The 21,393-nt window shown below is 38.0% G+C and overlaps 2 protein-coding genes and 1 long non-coding RNA gene across 11 annotated transcripts in view; 1 reads left to right on the top strand and 2 right to left on the bottom strand.

Annotated features, from left to right (window-relative positions):
- Nucleotides 1-832: 832 nt before the first annotated feature.
- Nucleotides 833-12,995, bottom strand: SAXO2 (stabilizer of axonemal microtubules 2). 3 transcript variants are annotated; one of them, XM_068957998.1, is made up of 4 exons: nt 12,841-12,995; nt 6,813-6,992; nt 5,204-5,406; nt 833-3,384 (listed from the first exon to the last, which is right to left on the bottom strand). In XM_068957998.1, exons 1-4 carry the CDS (start codon nt 12,879-12,881, stop codon nt 2,402-2,404), a joined length of 1,407 nt encoding a protein of 468 aa, XP_068814099.1. In that variant the 5' UTR covers nt 12,882-12,995; the 3' UTR covers nt 833-2,401. The 3 variants fall into 3 exon arrangements, with proteins under 3 accessions (XP_068814099.1, XP_068814101.1, XP_068814102.1); XM_068958000.1 differs by having other exon boundaries at nt 6,924-6,992; nt 12,841-12,956; XM_068958001.1 differs by lacking the exon at nt 12,841-12,995 and adding an exon at nt 12,357-12,427.
- Nucleotides 5,580-6,804, bottom strand: LOC138068846 (uncharacterized). Its single transcript, XR_011143656.1, has 2 exons — nt 6,700-6,804; nt 5,580-6,270 (listed from the first exon to the last, which is right to left on the bottom strand). It is a non-coding gene; the product is annotated as an uncharacterized lncRNA (long non-coding RNA).
- Nucleotides 12,996-13,004: 9 nt separating the features above from the next.
- EFL1 (elongation factor like GTPase 1) overlaps nt 13,005-21,393 on the top strand; it is a 94,770-nt gene continuing 86,381 nt past the window's right edge. The window contains exons 1-7 of one of the 7 annotated variants that reach the window (XM_068957985.1): nt 13,005-13,049; nt 13,833-13,935; nt 14,632-14,699; nt 14,891-14,975; nt 16,491-16,624; nt 17,230-17,367; nt 18,257-18,471. In XM_068957985.1, the coding sequence (XP_068814086.1) occupies nt 13,845-13,935; nt 14,632-14,699; nt 14,891-14,975; nt 16,491-16,624; nt 17,230-17,367; nt 18,257-18,471 (731 nt within the window). In that variant the 5' untranslated portion in view covers nt 13,005-13,049; nt 13,833-13,844. Of the gene's footprint in view, nt 13,143-13,176; nt 13,292-13,526; nt 13,660-13,832; nt 13,936-14,631; nt 14,700-14,890; nt 14,976-16,490; nt 16,625-17,229; nt 17,368-18,256; nt 18,472-21,393 lie in introns of those variants that run through there. The other 6 variants (XM_068957984.1, XM_068957983.1, XM_068957987.1 and 3 more) reach the window with 6 other exon arrangements.

Raw genomic sequence — 21,393 nt, 5'->3', positions numbered from 1 at the left:
ATTTAGGGAAAAACATTAAGGGCAAATTGAAAGGGAATACACTCCACCTCCACCTCTCTCCTCCCCTGCAAAAATTGTCAGACACAGCTGCAGAGGATCTGTTAAATGTATCTGAATATGCCCTCCACTTCCTCTCAAAATTTATTGCACAGTGCTGGTAGGTGGCAGCAAATTACTTTCCTCAACTTACTTAAGATGGGAAAAGAAAAAAAAAGTGACTACAGAAACATCTGTGAAAATTACAAAAAGCATCTGGGCTTACTCTCGGAGCCAGAGGAGGAGCCATTTTCAGCATAACACATGGGTATGTTTACTTCATGGAATCAGATTGAATTTCTCAGTATTGAGTCTTTCTGCCTTCGTAGAAAAGGGAGACAGAGTGTATTAGGAATGTTTGTAAACTTCTCATGAAATACCAAGATTGTATGTAGGACATGGAGTAGGTGGGTACAACTGTGGGAAGTTTTGTCTCGTCGGTGGTAGCTTGACAGAGAATGACTCAACCTTCATAAAAGGGATTCCACAGTTTGTTTTATCTATGGTACAGAAGGATGACAATGAATTGGACTTTCTTCCTGTCCTGCTTTTAGGTCATCATAGTTTTTGTTGCCTTTACTCATGTCCCATCCAAAACATGTCTTTAATAACTGGGAAAATTAATAATCTTTAGAGAGAGAAAAATTTAATTGATGTTTTCATCAGCTGATTAAGTCACATCACAAAGATACAGCAAAAGGACAAAAGTTATCTAAAAGTAACTGATGCTCTAATAATGACTGGAGCTATGTCTTGCAATGTCTTACACAGAGCTAATATACTCAATTCAGCTTTCTTCCATTGCATATGATACAGTTCCTGCTTTCACCATTTTTCCATTATTGATTTTAGTATTTTTTTGGTAATTTGGTTTATGAAGTATCAACATACAATTCTTCAGAACCCAAATGATTTTCCTATAGCAATACCAAGATACGCAATACCAAAAAAAAAAAAACCCAACATACTGCACTACTGAGACAGAACATGATAATATCGTTAATCACAGAGCTATTTATAGGGACTGACTTAAATTATGAACATAATATAACTGAAACCAGTTCATCGAGATTTACCATAATTAACATAAAAATGCATGGAAAAAATACTTAATCCCTCATATGGCAGCATAATCATTGCATGTACAATTGCTATAAACAATTTGTTTTCTGTGTATTTGTAACAAGTAATTCTTTGAAGAGCAGGCAGCCTGAATCCTGACTGTCTAGAGATTTGTGTGACTCTGATGTTTCTTTTAATTGAGTTCCACTAAGATTCTCTGTTATCTCTGCGTACACCTTTCTAGTTTACTGCCATTTCGTCCTCCAGGGTGCCTTTGCAGTGGTGAACTTTGCCAAAGTGAACTTTGGCAGTGGTGCAAGGCTGTTCAGCTTTAGAAATCAGATAGCAGGAGCAAAACCTACTGTGGTTTAGCATTAATTTTTGAGCCCCATTCTATTTTCCTCACCATCTGCATTAGAAAATTTGAAAAATGATTATCTGTGCTTGTGGAATTTGTTTAAACTCACACACTGAATTTAAAAATTCCTGAGGTGGTGAGGAGACATCTACACTTAGTGTTTGCATCAGCTTTGTTTTCACTGGAAGTTAGGCTAAAAGTGCTCTTTTGGGGAAATTAGGGAACAAAGTCTAATGACCTGCTTTATGTCTGAGTGATTTCAAGTATGTGTATAGAAAAAGAGCAAAGTTACTTCTTGTTAATTGCTATTAGAAATTACAGCGTGACATTTAGACTCTTTTCAGAGCTGGATGAAAGAATAATCATAACGAAAAAGCTGAAAAGGGGCTTATAGAAATGGCTAGATGTCATGGGATGCTATCTTATAATATGATTTGGACAGCACAATGTCAAGAAAAAATCTTCTTATCAGATTACTCAAAGTATTGATGAGATGAAAAGTTGTACAGATGAGCTAATTAATTTTAGCTTTTTGCTATACTATGAAAAAGATGTTATGATCAAAATGTTTTTGTTATATTTTTGTTATTATACATTTGGTTTGCCAAAAATCTGGGGTGGGGGGAGTACAGTGTACATGTTTGAGATGGAACATAATGAAAACTGGAAAGTCCAGGATAGCAGAATGCACAATCAGAAAAGACTAGATGTCTGGAAGAGTCAGTATTCCTAAAAAAAAAAAAAAAAAAAAATTGGCTAATCTTTATTAGTTTTGTAATAAACTTATCTTATTGTTTCTGTTTTGATTTTTCATTAAGCTATTAGTTTTAGTATTTTTAAATCAAAATACGCATTATTTGATTGGCTTTCCGTTTTATCAAAGGATAACTGAACTAGTAGGATTCCAATTGTTTTGCAAGGCTGCTTGAAATGATACTTTAAATATTATGACACAACAGCTACTTCCTTTGGAATAGGATTACCATTTGAGTCAGAATATTCTGGAGTAAGCTGGTGGAAGAATTTGTGACCATGAGAATCTGTGTCTACATAAACATATCCTGGAGGAGATGGATAATTTGCTGGGCAGCTCTCTTGTTTCTTTGGAGTATATTCTGTGCGATACATAGTTTCATCTTCGAAGCGAGCTGAATTAGGAAGTACAACACGTAGAGGTTTGAAACTTTGAGCTGGAATTATCTGATGTGGTATGTAATGAGATTTGAATGTAGTTAAATCATCAAATTTACCTGTGGGTTTTGGAATTTCCTGATACTTTTTAATAATTTCTTGCCGACAGCTGTCCCAAGCTTGAAAGTCTTCTTTCATGGTAGAATTCCCTTGGAAAGGGGCATTGGTTCTTCTTCCACTAGAAACTGGTCTTATGGGGACAGCAGGAGAAAGCTCATGTTTAACATAGTCAAGATGGCTTGTGGAGTTAAAATCCATGCTACCTAGGGGTGGAATGTATTCTTTTGTTTTGCGGACCTCAGGCAAGGAGACTGACCATGGCTGAAAACGATCCTGGAATTCAGTGAGCCCATTAAAATGAGCTTTGGACCCAACTTTAGTATTTTCAGGCCTGCAGCTTTTTGCAAGTTGCCCAGGTAGCCCTTTAAAATCATTCCGGTGGGTTGTGAGATCTTCAAACGGTTGGTTGCTTGGTTTGTATTCTTCTTTCAATCTTATAAATTTTGGTTCCAATTGATGAGCAATGTAAGAAGTGCGATGACTAGTAGTACCATCAAAAGGTACATCTGAAAGCTTGGTCATACAAGGAGGTTTAAAACTTCTTCTGGGATTCAGTTCCCTAGGAACAAAGTCATCCTGAAAAGTAGTAGAATTTCCAAACTTCTCTGTAGGTGGGTTGTATGTGTGGTCCACCTTATTAGGTTCCCTTCTTTGAACTTCCCATAACCTATAATCATCTTTAAGGCAAAATATATATATAAACATATGTATATTGTATATAAAGCTTTATTATGGTTGAGTGCTCCTTTAAAATTAAGCCAATTTCTTCTGATAGTAACCCTCCCAGTCCACAGAAAATGGATATAAGTGAGAATGGTAATGTTATCTGCATGGTTGTGATATGGCAAATCTATCTTTCTGCTATTACTGGAATGATAAGAACAGACAGAAAATTCTACTTAATGCCCTGCTAGGACTATTTCCTTGACGAAAAATAAAATGTACCCTGTCCACATTAAATGTGTGTTCTATACACAAAATACATACAGGTTATATATACAATACCTTATATTTTACCTAGAAATATATGTCAGGTATATAGGACCGAAAGGAACCTTGTAGGTCACTGGGTCGTGTTCACTACTGGTAGAGACAACTACCTTTCATGCTCTCCTTAGCAGCACTGCATGATCTTAAAGCTAGATAGGATTTTTTTCTTAAGTCTGTCTCTGGTTTTTTTTTTATGTATGTTATTTTATTTTAAAACAGACTGTTCTGTTAGTGTTAGAAACCTGTTAGTATCCAGTCTAAACTTCTTCACAGGCATATGATACCAATGTGGTTTTTTGCTGTTACTATACTTCAGCTTCAGCTGTTTTTCATTCCTTGATACTAACTCCTTTTTGAACTGATAAGGTACCACTTAAATAAAGCAGTCGCATGCTTAGTTGTATGCTGAGACTAGACTAAATTAGTCATTGTTTACTGGCTTCTTTGTACTGACATGTAGGGTAAATAGATATATCAATATTTGTTTATAAATATCATTTAGAAGTAATAGACAAAATATTTATTACATGCATTTCTATTTGGCATAGGCATAAGCATACAGAAGCTGGTGAATTTTAAGTCCATTTTTTTAAAGAGAAATTCTATCCTTCTAACTCTGTTTCTGTCACTGCAATATCTTTGCTGCTCATTTCACACCAAGGATTCTAACTTCCTGTTTTAATGACTGTAACTAGTTCTTGTTAACTCATGTATCTTTTCTTATACTACTGGCCCTCATAATCAGGTGTATCTTGATTTCTCATCCTGGCACTTCTAGTAGATCATATACCATCATTTACATTTATATACTTTTAAGTGTGTGGGGGGGTGCAGTACATGTAAAAAATTCAGTAAAAAAAAATTTTATGTGAAACATTTTATACATGTATGCAGTATGTCACGGTGGCTAGCCAGAATGACTTAGAAAAGATTTAGTGCCTTTGTACTTATCACTGTAACAGAATATATTTTGTCCAAACAGAACTTTAATGGAATGATATACAAGCTGTGTAGCACAGGTGAAGGAAATACTGAAATTGGCTTTTGACCTACATTATGGAAAAATAAAAATAAGAAATTCCATTGCAGTAGCAGCTGAGGTTTGCCCAGACCACAGAACAGAGGAGGTAGTTTCACATTGTTCATTCAAACTTCTTCTACATAATAGATTTTTTTCTAAAGCTATCTGGAAGATATATTTGCACTTTAATTACAACCTCCAGGGTTTCCTGACTCTTCCTTAGCTGGTGCCACTTATGCCTGAGACAGCCTAACAAGTATATGTTAGATTTTCTCTCCTTTTAGCCAAGGAAACCTGGAGAAGGTTTCTCCTGTAGAAACCTATAAATATGAACTCTGAAACAACTGGAGTGCTGAACATCTAAAAGCATTATCACCTGCTTTGCATTTATCTCTCTGGCCCAAAATAATAAATCCAGTTTCACATCTCAAATGTGGTGACTCAGAATACTATCTTCTCCTTCTAAAGGTGGCGTATATTATTACCTTGATAAGTTGGTATGGTATCCAATTTTCCTCCTGTAGTGTGTTTTCTCTCTAAAGGTCTTACTAATATCACTGGCTGTATTTTATGAGCATTATAATCTTTCTGGTATGTAGTTCCCAGTTCTCTCTCTCCGGTCTTTGGTTTATGTTGTTCTGGTACCCGAAAAGGTCGCTTCACAATATCATATGGTAAATAATCAGATCTGAATGGGGGGAAAAGGAAACACTGGTTAAAAACTACTTTTTCTGATAGAGTCACTTCTGTCATTTTTCTATTATATGGAAAAACAGACTTAAAATGTTTACTCTGAAAAGTTAATTAGATGCCAAATATTAGAGGATAACAAGAAAGAAAGAAGATCATACTGCATAAAAATAGAGTATCTGATGCATGGCATATTCTTTATTCAGGGGAGGATGGTGAAATAACTTTTCAAAACTCCTAGCATTTTCCTATCATTCCCAGTTTAAAACTATTCTTAAAAAATCTCAAAGGAGGCTAGACAAGTTTATTTAATTTTACAAATACGTGATCCAGAGAGCAGAAGCCAGATTAAAGATCAAACTACTATGAGTGGCCAAAATTTTCAATTCCATGGGAAGAACTGAATTTGAACAGAAACAGCATTTCAGCATGGATCATTTTTATATGGGCACATCACACAAACAAGTGTGTATTAGATATATAGGTTTTCAAACAGTACACTCTGTACATAACATATGATTTTGCAGACGGGCATTTGGCCTTTGTATGTATGTGCTTTTTTTTAATAAACAAATACAGAAATTTCATCTTTTACCTATACAGTTTAAAATAAAAGCAATATTTGAAAAAGTAAAAGTTTACGCTCCTGTCACTTTATTACCATTAATACTGAACAAGTGCTGTCTTTTCCTAACTCTTTGAAAGATGATCTTCAGTTTTGTAAACTTATTATCAGAAATTTCTGGTCTTTCCTTATAGGCCTGTTTACATCTTTGTTCTTCTTGTTACAATGAGCTCTATACAGGTAAGACCTTCAGGCCCCAGCACATCCTCTTCACACCAGCTGTGCTCTGCAGATTTACTGACTCAGTTAAGCGAACTCACTGCAGGATCACTGCCTGGGTCTGTGCACTCAAAGGCCAGACCTAATGAACTCCTTACAGTGGGCTTTCTCCCAGTCCTAACCATTTAGAACAGTTTGAACAAGAAATGCCCTGTTCCTTTCTCTTGAGGTTTGTTTTTCCCTATTATCTCAGATTACATAAATGTACTACAATAAGTTCCCCAATTTGCCACACTGTTTTTCAGAATCAATGAGACCTAGATTTCTAAAACAGGCCGACAACAATAATAAAAATAAATTTTGGATTTTCTTTACAGATTAAAGCATGCTGTAAAGAACACAGTTTTTCTGTGTGTGTGTTTCACTATCTCTGATGACCTTTTTAAGGTAACTATTTTTTACACTCAAAACTAGTACTTTTAAATACGTTTGGAGATCAAAGGATACAATGATTGCCTTTTGAAAATGACTGCAATACAATGTCCAGTTCCACTTAAAAGAGAAGTATGAGAAACTTTAAAATACAAAGTAACTGTAAAACTTCGCTTTAAAATGTTTACTTAAATGTTGTGATTCCTTCCATTTTCCCACGATGCGCTTGGTACTCTTGTTTCGGCTTAAGGCTCTGGGGAGGAGGGATGTTGCTATACTTGGGATATTTTTCCACATACTCTGTTGTGAGGCACGGCTGTTGTCCATTACTATAAATCCTTGTGGGTTGATGAGGGCAGCGATGGCGCCTGGGTAAAACACATCAGATAAGATCATTTTGAAAAGTTTCATTTAAGGGAAACCCATCTCCTGTCTCTTGGGAGCAAATAACAAGTGAGGAAGTCTGAACACTGTCAGTAGCTTGGGTTTAAAATCTTTTCTGAGTGATAGAAGAAAATGCAAAATACTGTGCTGGCACAGGTCACAAAGCACAGTACCCTAATAGAGTGATACCTATTATCAGTACACCTATTAGTCCTTAGTACAGAATACAAAGGATGGATACACTTGATCTCCATCGTTTAAGCAATGCTGCCAACAAGATACACTTTCCTCTCTTTTATTTTTTTTTATCTTTAATGATATTATTATTCTCATTTATAAGAATAGTCAATAACTGCCATGCTTCTCCTCTGATAGCTTCTCGTTTGTTTTCCCTCTTCTCTTGTCTTTTTATTTCTGTACATCTGCTCGCCTATTTTCACTAGAGCTCTTGATTCACCTTATGTGACTAACATTTTACTGGTGCAAAAATCTCATCTGCAGTTCCAGTACTCTGAAGGCCCTTTCTGACTTTCCAATCCTTTTTTTTTTCCCCTAGTGCTGATTAAATCCTCTATCTGCCAAATTATGTTTGTTTTAAAGTATTAATATTTTTTTTTGATAATAGGGGTTATTTCAGTTACACCTGGCTTTCTTACCTATTTTAATAACATCATTGTGTCAATTGTGATGTATATTATGACTTACAATAATTTATGACTTAAACCTTATCATGCTATGTAAAATAAATACGCAATTCAAATGTATATATATTTTTTTCAAAGTAACATAGAAAATGTTATTCATTTTGATTTGTATGATATGCATTTACATCTCTCTAGTAGTTTCAATGAAAATCAGAATCTTTTACTCAATGTCAAGCATCATTTTAAAATTTTAGTTTGGCTGGCATAGGATTGTTACTTAATCTCTCCTTTTAGGAGAGCCATAATGAAAGTTGTTCCTACTTGTGGTTGGCAGTTTGCAGTGCTGGTTCAGACACAAAGGAAATAATTAAAAATAAAGCATAACTTTTTAAAATAAATGTACCTTGTAAAAGCCTGTACATGAAACACAGATATAACTAAAGAATGAGCAAGGTAAAACCATACACTTATTAGTGGGTACAAATAAATTCCAGTTTCAGGAAGCTAGATGCCCAAATAATATCTTGAAGGTCTGCAGAGTAATTTAGCTAGCACTGAATACCAAGCAGAAGGAAAATATGAATTAGAGCAAAGTAAAATTGAATAGAGAAATAGATATGAAGGACTCTTACCGGGAAAAGTGGAAAAAAAAAAACAACAACAACAACCCTCCTCCCCCTCCCCACTTTAAGAAGTTATCTGGGACTGAAGATCCCTAAAGCTTATATTAATTTGGGCTGCACGACCTTGTAAGCTCACTAGTTCAAATCATAAACGAAGTAGTCCTACCTAAGAAGCCACGGCCTTTCAGAGCCTCAAGTGCTTGCTCCTTTTCAATCTAGTTAAGAGATAGTCAAGTAACAAGAGAGACCTACTCTGAACACAGCAGGGAAAGGAAAAGGTAGAAGAGGGAAAGAATAGGAAAGGCGGGGAAAACAAGCAGGTGAGACCATGCTGTTTCTCAGTACGGTGCCTGCCCTACCACTGCATTTTTTATGAAATTGAGCTATTACCTTAGTAATAATTTTTAAGGTAAATGTGAACAGCACATGCTTTCTTGTTTCACCTCTAAAAATAACATCTAAGAAGAGAATGAAAACATTGCATATATGTTGTGAAAGCTATTTAAAGTACTAGCTACCAAATTATTATCTTCTCCACAGATTTTAAGCATAAAACGCAAGAATTTGAAAGAAAGAGAATATTCATCCACAAAAAAAATTATTCTGGCAATCTTTATTTTGCTATAAGCTGATCCAGAAAACCTATTGCCAAACACAATACCTCCTTTAAATGGCTGTACTGCCATCACCGGCCTTCAAACACTTAACTCTCGCTATTTCCTATGCAATGTTGTCAGAATATCCCCCATATTGCTGAACCGTTATGCTAAAAGCAGAAATGACAGATAGTAGAAAAATAAATCCTTGCAGAGCAGCTCTGTAGTTCTTGGTGGATTCAACACAGGACTGAATCCTGGCAAAACTATCTAATGTACGTCACCAAGGAAAGAAGTCTAATTGCAATGGAATTCATTATTCTGATGACAAAGATGTCCTTGAGTCCAGTCATTTCTAGCATATTAAATGATTCTAAGCAGCCTCTAAATACGCACAAATTTGCTTCTTCCTGAACAGTTGTATCTGAAACCAAATACGGCAGCACAGAATTTACAAATGTTGAAATATAAAACATCATCTTCAAGTTATTGACAGCCTGATCTTCATACACACAAGGAATTCTACATCCTACTCTATTGTATGAAAAAAACCTTTCGGGAGGGTCTAAATTTACATAATAGAAATGTGAATCTGGCTTGAAAAGAGATTTGATTTGTTTATTTTTTTATTTTTTTGCTTTTCTAACCAATAAATTCACTTTTGGACATTGTCCAAAAGTTAAATCAAAAGTTTTTGTTTACCTAGCAATTTCTAAAACTGATCACATTGAGTATTGCAGCTCTCTAGAGATAATATGTTGCTAATCATTAATCAGAGAAGACAGATTACAGCTCTGATAACTGAAGTATGTTGTTTATAATTTGGCTAGAAATCCTTAAAATCACTGATTATTTTAAGTGCATTATTGGTATTTAACTTCAATCCTAGAGTTACTGATATTCAAATGAATTGGGTGAGAATATGCCTCTTCCCATGAAAGACTGATGTCTGCTTTGATGGATGATTATTCTGTCCCATCTTTGAGGGACACTATCTTATGGCTTGCATAAGGTCTGAACAGAATCTCAGCTAAATAAAATTGACAGTATACTGAGTCTCTGGTGTGAAATGCTATCGCTCTGATTATTTTAACAGAACGATACTGAAATTCACTTATGGAGTATCTGGCATACATACAGTTGTTTTTTTACACAGTGACAACAAGATACTTCCTTGAAATTTTCCCTCAGACCATTTTCTTCACAGAGAACTAGACTAATGATGAGAAAAGTCTTAATGTTTATCATAAAAAAGAAAAAAAAATCAAGAAAAATCTTTGCTAGCGTACACATCATGGTCTAACAGACAGAAGTTATGCCTGGACACTGTTTCTGAGAGCTTTCTGTTCTCCTAGCACTGACAGAAGACTCAGTATTTTCTACTAGGTTTGCCTGTATTTAGGTGTGGTCAGTATAGAAGCTTAAATAACCTAGATGTCAGAGAAATCTTCCTTTTTCCTTTTAGGTTACATTAATTCGGGAATCTAGATTTTTATAAAAAGTGATAACAAAAGTGCAAGAAGTGAGGAAGTGCTGACAGGTTAGATAAAGGGTTTTTTTTTTTGTTGTTGTATCTCAAATAAGACTTCTACACTTTTGTATGTCATGATTATCTTGTATGGTAGATAGACATTATTCTTGAGAATAGGGAGTTCATCTACTTCAGAGCCTATATTCTTCCTTGGAAGGTCAGATTTAGCATCCTGTATTTGGTATTAGACATTTCTATTGAGCCAGTAATCTGAAGCTTGACTGTACCAGCTAGCAGGGGGTAATTTTCCCCTGTTAATATTAAGTCAGCATTCACAACCCATGGGAAATAAGAAAATAAAAATATTTCCTTTTCTTTAAGGAACTATCCCAAATAAGACAAAATCATACAAGCCCCCCCCCATTAAAAATATACCACTTTTAAAATGAGAAACAGTTCTGGAATATCTTGAGAAACAATATAGAATCCAGCTATTACTCTGCACAATGCAGTTATGACAACACTTTTGTGGTTTTCTTAAAAAAAAACAAACAAATCCAAAACACCACCACCACCACCACCAACCCACCCACTCACCCACACGCAAAGACTCCAACCAAACATTTCTCTACAATAGCAGCTTGGAAATGATCATTGGTATGCCTTGGCAGCATCTTATACAAGTGCAAAAGTCCAAGACTCATGAGGCTAGAAATCATGTCCATTATTAAATATGGAGAAGTCCCCAGCACTGGAGCAGAGAAATATTGTACACTTCACTAACTTATCTGTCAGCATCCTCAGCATTGGGTAGACTTCTGGTGGTTTTGGCGATACAATTATTTGTTGACTTTGAAAAAGATCACTTAATAGGCAAAGAAAGTGATGTAGCCTAAGGAGAAGGAATCTATTCAATACATTCTTAAAATCATTGTAACAATCATTTGAATAATGAGAGCCCAAGACTGCAACCCATAAGTACAAACAACACTCAGGTACATGAGCTTTTAATGAGTGGATTATGTATGTCACAATGCAAAAAAGGGAAAAAAAAAGTTATTCTAGAATTTTGGAGGCTCTTTTCATTCCTCTGTAAAGGGAAAACAGAATAAAATGTTGTCTTACTGACTTTCCTCCCTTGTATTTGTAAAACTTCTCTCTCTTTGTGAATAAAAGACAGCTAGGAAAGATTATTTCCTTCTATTATAAATATTTAGAGTGAAACAGGAATTATAACTCTATAGAATTACAGGGAAGAGGATTTCCAGCAAATTGCTAAATGATAACTTCTACAAAATACTAGGTTTCTCTTCTTTGAAATCTCTTCTAAAATATGTATACACTGTAATATCCAGGTAACACTGCCAAGCAACCAGTATTCCCCTAAAAACAGAAACACTATAGCTACCAAAGCATACACAATATGCTGCTTAAAACAATAACACCTTGAGATTTTATTGACTGCAGCACTTTCAATGATATTTATTTTAAACTAAATGTTTTGTGTTTTACTCAGCAATTAATATTATTATAGTAAGCATTTCTGTTGAGAATGTTAACCTGGGTTGAACCTAGCTTTCTGCTGTCAAATTGCCTATCTCACCATCTCTATACTTGAGCCTAAGCCATATTTGATATTTCATCATGAAAACAATGTGTTCTAACTCTTGATTAATCCAGGACTTTTGAAGAATATCTATGGGGCAAACTACAACCATAATCTTGGCCAAGAAAAACAAGGGAAGCTTACGCACTGCCCCTCTCGTATGTATAGCCATGGATCAAAAAAAGAGTGGCTGATGAACAGATGGACATATTTCCCATACAGAAGCATAGGGAGGGAGTTGGCATCGCTCTACAGGAGTGCCGAGGGAAGATGTGTCTAGCTTCTTGGTCCTGAGATAGGTTGGCTTTTGGAGTTTTAATTTGTTAGCTTTATCGCTGTGAATATTGCAAGGACAGAGGATCACTGAAGCGTACAAATTCTCAGGCCAGTCGCGTGCATCACGTTTACCTCGCCTGCTGTACGCGCCTCAGGACGAAACCGCCAGGTCGGGGAGCGCTTTGCAGCGATAGAGCCGGCCCTGTACTTCCAAGAGGCGGTGACGGCAACCCCTGTGAGTTTTCTTAAAAGCTTTTTTCCTTTGCTAGGAATCTCTGCCTTTTCTCTCACGTGGGTGGAACCTAGTGGCACGACTTAATTTAAAAATACCACATAGGACACCCTATACAGCTGCCCGTGAGAAACCAGGGGTGGTGGAGGCCAGCACTGATGCGAAAGGGTCGTTACGTTCCCACACGCTCCTCAGGAAGCGGCTGCCGGACGCGCGGCGACCCGCCGGGCGGGGGCCAGGGGGAGGCAGTGGCGGACCGCGGCCCTCCTCCCCGCCGACGGGCTCGCACCGCCCCGCTGCGGGGAGCGGGCGCCGGGGTCCCTCACGAGCCGGAGCGGGCCCAGAGGGCTGGGAAAGGGGCGAGGGACGCCGGGGGCTGCTTACCCGCAGGTGCAGATCTCGCACAGGCACCGCGCCGACCTCATCCTCCCGCCGCGCGGCCCGGCCCGGCCGCCTTCCCTCACCGCGGCGCCGGTAACCACGGCAACGCCCCGTCGCGTAGCAACAGCCGCGGCGTCCCGGCGGGCGGCGCTCCGCCGCTTCCGCCTGACGTCACGCGCGGGGGCGGGGCAGGAGCGGGCGCTGGCTTCCGGGTGCGGGCGGCGCGGCGGCGTGAGGCGGCGCGGGTGCGGGTGCGGGTGCTCCCCTCCCTCTCCGCGTGCGGCGGCGGCGGCGGCGGCGGCGGGGTGGGTGAGGGCGGCGGCGCGCGGGCACGCGCGCGCGCGCTCGCGCGGCGGGGGGGGCGCGCGCGCAGAAGGGGGCGCGCGGGCGGCGCGGCCTTGGCTGTCGCCTCAGCGGCGGGGCGGCCGCGACGCTGAGGGCCCAGCGGCTGCGGGTACGGCCCTTCCCCTCTCCCCTTCTCGGCCCCCGAGCGACCCTCGCGGCCCTCCCCGTCGTGGAAACGTTGGGGGCGGCCTGTGGCTCCGGGGGCCTGGGCCGGGCCGGGCCGGGCCGGCGGCGCCTCGGCGGAGCCAGAGCGGCTGAGGGCAGAGGGCAGCCCCGGGGTGAGGCCGGCGGCGGCGGGGCCGGCCCGGGGGCGGGGTGGGGGGCGGTGGCGCCCGTTTGGCGCAGTCCGAGGGCGAAGCGGGGCATCGTGTCCGTCGGGGCCACCGGCACGTGCGGGGAGCTGTGACGGCTCTGCCTTCACGGGGCGGGGAGGGAAATGCGTTTCGTGTTACAAAACAGAGCCGTGCCCTGTATTTGGTAAGTTTCGGGGTCCGAGGTGGAACGTAAACGGTGGCTGAGAAATGTGATTCTCCGTGTGTGAAGATGACGTTTGCCTGATGAGTAGCTCTAATTGCAACCAACGTCACTGGAGAAAAAATTTGCAATTTCTTAGGTTGCTTCCTACATACAGTGCTTTCCTCTGTTGACAGAATTAACTAACCATGGTCCTCACTAGCGTGGGAAAGATGACTGGTCTCCAGAAGAAGACTTCTAGAATCAGGAATATCTGTATATTGGCACATGTGGATCATGGTAAGGCATGTGTTTGTTAGTGGCAGGAATTGTGGAAAAACTGTCTATGTATTAGTTTGAATGATGGTGAGGTGTTTTCATCGCTATTTTAAAGCAATAGGTTTCCATGTATTCAGCTTTAAACTGCCTTAATCCAGGTGGCTAGGTCACTGATGCTAAGAAGTAAATTTCCCTTATGCATGTTACTTCTGACCTTCTGATACAGATGATCTTTTATTAATTCATAGAGCGTTAATCTTTGATAATTTTGAATGGTTGAATTTTAAATTTTTTCTACTTTTACAATGCTGATTTTGAGTAATGTTGACATGAATGAAATATGTGTGTGTGTGAGGTGTGTTTTTACAGTTGCATATTGAGTTAGTGGAACTTCATTATGTAGGTGGAAATAGTAAATACCTGTTTTAGGTTATTATTGGGTTATTAGGTTATTATTTTGAAGTACTGCTTGTCTTTTTGACAGGTAATGTTGCATCCCCTTTACAAAGAGTAAATTAGGCGTAGCTAATATAGGTGAAGTTGAGTGACCTGGGTTTGTTTTGTTTTGTTTTATTTTTTTAATTAGTTTGTACTTTCTTGCCTTTTTAAAGCCTTTATTAATTTTGATATCTCGGAACACTAGATGTCGTCAACATTCATAATGTTGTCTCATCCTTCTTTGTTGTCTATATTTACGTCGTTTATTTTTCTTTTCAGGCAAGACTACTTTAGCTGATTGTCTGATATCTAGCAACGGAATAATCTCCAGCCGCTTGGCAGGAAAGGTAGTCATACTGTAATTTTTAACAAAATTCTGGTGTGTATGTACTAGGTTTTGTAAATCAGTGATGATTAAGGAATGAAGTTTCAAATGTTGCTAAACCTTATTTTCCCTCAGTCATACTCTTTGACAGCTGAGAATTAATTTGCAAAGATAAGTCTACAAATTTTTCACCTCTTATATTTTTGTACTCAGCTGAGATATCTAGACAGTAGAGAAGATGAACAGATCCGAGGAATAACAATGAAATCTAGTGCCATTTCGTTGCACTTTGAAAAAGGTAAGTTATTGATGCTGGCAAGTACAAACTTTAAGATTTCTCTTATTTTCCCTTTCTGTTTTTTTTTGTTGTTGAGATCTTCTTGTAGGCAGCTTTTAGATTTTTCAGTGTTAGGCCGTGACACTGCAAAGACCTAGGCATCTTTTTAACTGAAAACCAGAACAATCAAGTTCCATCTCAGTGTTAGAGAAGCTGTCTTCAGAATTTAATTAAGTCAGGAGTTTTCTGCTGGATATTTATGTGTAACCAGCATTGTATTCTGTAATACTTGATTATTACATTTCTCAGTTTTGAGTTTCAAAATTTAAGATCTAGTGCTGTGTTTTCTTAGTGGACTTGCTGGTTCCTAAATTCAGTTTACATGATTGTGTGCTTAAAGCACAGTGGCTAGCTAACTTTGTGGAACAGGGCTTACATGAGTCAAATGCTCATATTTCTAAGTAGAAACACTTAGAATAGTTGTCTTTATCTTTTTTTTATTTTAGGACTAAACTTTTATAATTTGATCTTAAGTCTTGAAATAATCTCGTGTAATGATATGACTCCAAAACCCAATACTTTTAAATGATTTTTTTTAATGGTTTTAACTTCGTTATACTCCTGTGTCAAGGTGCCTATCATACTTAGCTGTAAATTGTTTAGAGGTTTTTGGGTTCTTCTTAAGTTTAGTTGCAGTTTTGTCTTTTTCTCAACTGCTTGCGCCTCACCAGTCTTATCCTCAGCTAGGGAATGAAAAACTTGATGAAATATATTACTAACACGCTTGTGCAGGAAAAAAAGAATAGCTATAAGAAAAATTACATGAACAGAAAAGCGACCATAAGTCTTTCTGTTCCAGCTACAGCCTGATTATTTAAAAAAAAAAAAAAAAAAAGCATTGTGAACAGCGGCTGTTTTTATTGTTGCCTCTGAAATGGCCTTGCTTTTAATAGTTGAACCTTTGTCTGTTTTTTTTTTTTCCTGTTGTCTTGGGAGTTAGATGCTAGTGTAACCTCTTAAACAAGGAAGTCGTTTGATTTTATTTTAATTGTGGCTGATGATAAATGCAGTGAATTCATTAATAGTTTGTTGGAGCCTCTGAAAAGCAAAATTTTGGGGGGAATAGTGTAGAAAATGGTGAAAAGGTCTCCATTTTTTGATAACCTGAAGAAAACTTAGTAAGGTGGAGCTAGAAGCATATTTTTTTTAAAAATCACAATTTTTGGTTAAAACAAGGATTCAGTATTTTGTCAGGAATATAGGCTTTATTTTCATGATGATCTCTTCTGGATTATCTTTAAAATGCAGGCTATAATGCAGTTGATTAGTGTTTTAGGTATTGATGGTCTATTTGGAATGCTACTACTAGCCTACTACCTAGCATTCTTTGTGGCCTAGTGGAATTTTTCTAAAGCATAACTGCTACTGCAGATTTGGTCCTTAGAAATTAATGCTAGCTTAAACAGTATAACCAAGTGACTGAAATAAATGCTTTTGAAAATGCTTTTGTAATATTATTTTGTTGTTTGATCCTAGGTGATGAGGAGTATCTGATTAATTTAATAGACTCCCCAGGGCATGTAGATTTTTCTTCAGAAGTATCTACTGCCGTCCGACTCTGTGATGGTTGCATCATAGTGGTGGATGCTGTTGAAGGAGTCTGTCCACAGGTGAAATAAAGTATAGTAAATACATGAAGAGGATAGAAAAGAGAGAGTAAGCAAAACAGAGTTGCTTATGTATCTTAAGTATATTATGTAGAAATAAAAGATAAGCTGGCTTAAGAAGTTTGTGAAACTTTCAGTAAATAAGAACATAGACATGAAAGAGGGTACTTAGTTTTCTAGTTGTACTGAAGAACTGAGTAACACTTGTTGGTGAGTGGGTATAACATTGAAGCAGTGAGTATATTCTTTTTTCTGATAATGGAATATTTGTACAGAGAAGAAATAAAATGTCTGAATGGAAAAGGAATTAAATAATATCTTTGTGTGCTTTTAGGGAACTGAGAGTGAAAAATCATGCAAAAAGGCAATGTGATTGCATTTTAGAAACTATGTTTTGGGGGAAGGGGCCTTTTTTGCCATAAAAATACTTTCTGCAGAATTCTGTAATAACTAACAGTGCATACTATGGGAGTCAAATCACTGGCTGATATTTCAAAGCAGAGCCTTATTGTACATTTAGAATTATGTTGTCATTCACTTAAACACTGCACCCCTTTTGTGGTATCAAGCTTTCTGTAATGGATTTTTTAAAAACTATTTCTTAATAGACTCAAGCAGTTCTACGGCAAGCATGGCTAGAAAATATCCGTCCAGTATTGGTGATTAATAAGATTGATCGTTTGATTGTGGAGCTCAAGTTCACCCCTCAGGAAGCATACTTGCATCTTAAGAATATCTTAGAACAGGTATTCATGCTATACTGTGATGTTCACACAGCAGATCTTGTTTTGTTTTGTTTTCTCCCCCTTTTTCTCAATTGAGAGATATTGCAATTTTCAGTGGCTTATACCTGGAATAAATTTAATGTAGCAGAACCAGTTTTCCTTGCCTTCTGAGACCAAGCACTATAGCATCTAGTTTAATTTAACATTAAGATAAAATTTATTTCTGACTGATTTTGAGGTTTATGCAGAATATGCCTGGTAGGAAAAAAAGTATCAAATGCCCCTTGACAGCATTTGACAGGACATCAGGAAGACTGTCTTTACTTTCGGGAAAAAACATGCTATGTGTTCTGCTCTTTCTGTTAAATTGCTTAAACTTTTTTGGAGGTGACAAAAGAATATCTTTTTAGAATATCCTTTATATTGCTGGGTTTATGCAGGGATAAAATTAATTCATCTTAAAAGTTGTAAATTAAGTTGCCTTTAAAATTTCTTTTCAGAGCTTACTGTAAGCACTTGCCTGCATGGTTTTCCCTTTGCCCTCCTTTGTTGTTTGTTTGTTGGCTGTAATGAGTTTTTATTTCACCATTCTGTATTCGTAGAAACAAAATATATTATACATGATAACCTGTATCTGAGTCAATCCTAATATGGTTGTCTTTGATTTGAAAGTTAATCTCATCAAATTCCTGCTTTCAAATGTGCAGGATTAGATACACCAGGTCTGTATTTTAAATTGCATGATGAATCCTAAGCATGGTCTCTTAACTTTCTAAAAAAAAACAAAAACAAAAACACCTCGTTTTTTTGTACCTTCTAGTACAAAAAGTCTAGGTGAAATTGTATTTTAATTGCAAGAGTTGTGAAAGAATGAGTAAATCGTGGGGTGTTCTTACATATCCTCCCTTAGGTCAATGCAGTCACTGGAGCACTCTTTACCTCTAAAGTACTAGAGGAAAGAGCTGAGAAAGAAACAGAAAATGAAAGTATTTCAGATTCTGCACCAGGAGATCAAATTTATGACTGGAGTGCTGGCTTAGAAGATACTGATGACTCCCATCTTTATTTCTCACCAGACTATGGAAATGTCGTGTTTGCCAGTGCAATTGATGGCTGGGGTTTTGGGTAAGTCTGGGATCTAGTTACTGTCTGTCTATTGTATTATTACTGTAACAACTTAAAATTTTGTCAGTTGCATCATATTTGTAGTATTTTTTAAAATTTTTATGTGATATGCAACTGTATATCTGTCAGTTGTACTATGTATTGACATTGAACAGCTGTAAATACTGCTGGCTTTGGCATCCATCTGTGGAAGTGGCTGCTCCTGGGGCAGGGACTTCTATTTTATACACCAGCTTCTAAGCGGACTGTAGTTTCCAGCCTAGCCTGTTACAGTAAACTTAGTGCTTTGTTAATTAGTGAAATTTAATAGGCCTTAATAGAGTAGGCTAAAAACTGCAGGAGTACAAGAGCTGTTTCACAAGTAAATTGGATCTTCCAGCTCCGGGGACAGTGACATTCGTAACAAGCATAGAACTGACAACTGGCAGGAGAGTAGCAGTTTCAGCTGTCCGGTTATGTCCAGTACAATTCTGGGTCACAGAAGTAGTGTGATCTGCTTCTTGTGTACCGGATTTTGGATTATCCTTGAAGTTATGCCTTTGTTCTGAGGTATTTATACTTAACAGTCATAATTAGCTTTTTTCTGTTATTTTTCTTCATTCGGGTGCGTTTCTTATCTCTTGTTACTTAACGTTTGTATTTGTTTCAGCAATTGCTAAAGACCGTTGCAGAGATACTTAAGTAAAAGTAAGAATTTGAGGGTAGAGCAATTTCAGAAATTTTTCTGAATTACTATATTTGAGTTTGCTGTCAATTCTGTTTTTCGGTCCTGTTCTTAGTAATTAGTTTCAGAGAACAGCAGGCTATTGTAAAGGTTGCATGTTCTGATTGTTTGCCACAAGGTGGAGACCTTGTCTTTACCATGAGTGCACAATTAGAAAGATGGATCCTGTAATTTAGTGTACATCTTTATTTTTTTTTAATGGTTTTGCAGTATTAAACTCTAGCAAGGTCAGGCTTTTATTTGGATTTAAGGTTCCTTGGAAAGTTTACAGTCTAACACCGACCACTTTTATCACAGCAGAGGAGAGAGATAGGTAAAATGGACTGTTCTGTTTTAATTATTTGCCATAAATATAAAAAGAATATAAATGGCACAGAGAAAACTGAAAACCAGACCTTCAGATTCTGACATGGAGGAGTATGTTTTAGTCTGAAAGAGATCCTTTTCATACAGGATATGTGTGGGAAGGCCTTTTCATTTCTGTGAAAACCTCATCTGGCCTTCATACCTTTGGTGGTCCACACATTAACACATATGTTATCTGAACTCCTCCGTTCCCCAGTTTTACCCACAATTGCAATTCTCCAGGTCTGCACCCTGCTTGGTATCTTTGTCACACCACTGCACAGACACCCAGCACTTTTGCTGGTTGGAGCTCCTCCAGCTTCCCATGCTACTTGGCAGTACTATATGTCTTAAATTGTTGTGTAGTATGGCTCTTATGCTGAAAGTCCCTTCTCTTAGCTGTACTCTGCTTGCCTGTGCTGGAAGTCTTCATGCCTTACAATGTCTCCCTAATTCCTCACATACCCAGCTCACCTGTGCAATGTAGCCCTTTTCTCTTATCCAGTACTCTTACTAACATTTCTGCTTCCTCAGTTTAAGAACTCTGTCTGGTGTCTTTAGTGGAAGAGAAGACAGACCGAGCATATGGCAGGGAGCGGTGTGATTGCTAGTGTATTTGGAAGGTGTAGAATGTGCACGCTCTTTAAGAAATGAGTGTTATGGATTGAAACTTGTTGATAAATAGCACTTGGTAGGATTGGGAAAACCAGCTCTGTGAAATCAAGATGCAGTGGAAGTCCTGAGCCAAAGGGAGTGGGAAAGGATTTCATTGCTGTGGGCTGAACACATTTAACTTCTGACTGGTTCCAGTCCAAAGGTAGATCTATCCCATCTATGTTTTCATTTTTTAATGTAAAACAAAAGTAATCATGGTAACACTGTAGTACTTTGATCTTTGTGCTTGCTGCTGGTGTCAGGCTTGTGCTTCTGCCTAATTTCCCTCTTTCAAACCACTGTCATAAGATCTAAAGAGATTGAGTCTAGGTTTCTGCATCAGACCTTTGGATATGAGATGAAATCAGTCCTGTAAGAGAGAACTGGATTCCCACTTGCGGCAATTAAAAAAAATCACTAAACAAAGGGTAATGTAAATCAGTGTCAATCGCAGTATGTCTGTTCTTTCCTGTTTTTTGTCTTACTGCGTGCAGGGGAAATAGTTTTGAGACTAACTGGCTACAGAAATGATACAGTCCTTGCAGTGACTGAGTGATAGCTGCAGTCAGATATAGTGATTTTAAGAAAAATTTACCCAAATTGTAAGATACAAAAAGTGAAGCATTTCTATTTATTTTTTGGTTGAATGTATGCCGCTAGGTCTTCTAACTTTATTCTTCTGGCTGTCATCTTGTTCTTTAAGATCTGTGTTTCTGAGGCAGTATCAATACTCTAAATTGGTTTAAGGGAAGTTTAGTGCATATTTTTTGAGGAGGAAGGAATGTTATTGCCTCTGCCAGTTAGTATTCAGAGTAATATTGCAGGCAATATATGTTAGTATTGCTAGAGGCAAACATCAGAAATCATGGTGTTTGATGTACTGTTAAAACTACAGTTTTAATCAATGTGTTAAGGCAGTCTGCAGAACATTCAGTCACCTGGTTTCCATCACTTCAAACAGTATTTTGATATCTGTAGTCTTTACCTTGTCTCACCTTAACTTTTCACTGAAATTCCGTGGCAAAAAATTAGTGCTAGTAACCTATTATTATACAACGTGTTTGGGATGCACCTATTTCAAACTATTTTCAGCTCCAGAAGATAGGGAATTTTCTTAAGCAGATGTCACTGAATTGGGGCTAACTGCTTTTTTTGTCCTGTATGAAAACAATCAGGGAATTTGCAGCTTACTTTACTTT

Source organism: Struthio camelus, chromosome 12, assembly GCF_040807025.1.
Source record: "Struthio camelus isolate bStrCam1 chromosome 12, bStrCam1.hap1, whole genome shotgun sequence".
NCBI lineage: Eukaryota > Metazoa > Chordata > Aves > Struthioniformes > Struthionidae > Struthio > Struthio camelus.
The sequence above is the reverse complement of the archived record's forward strand: the minus strand, read 5'-3'. Positions and strand labels throughout refer to the sequence as shown.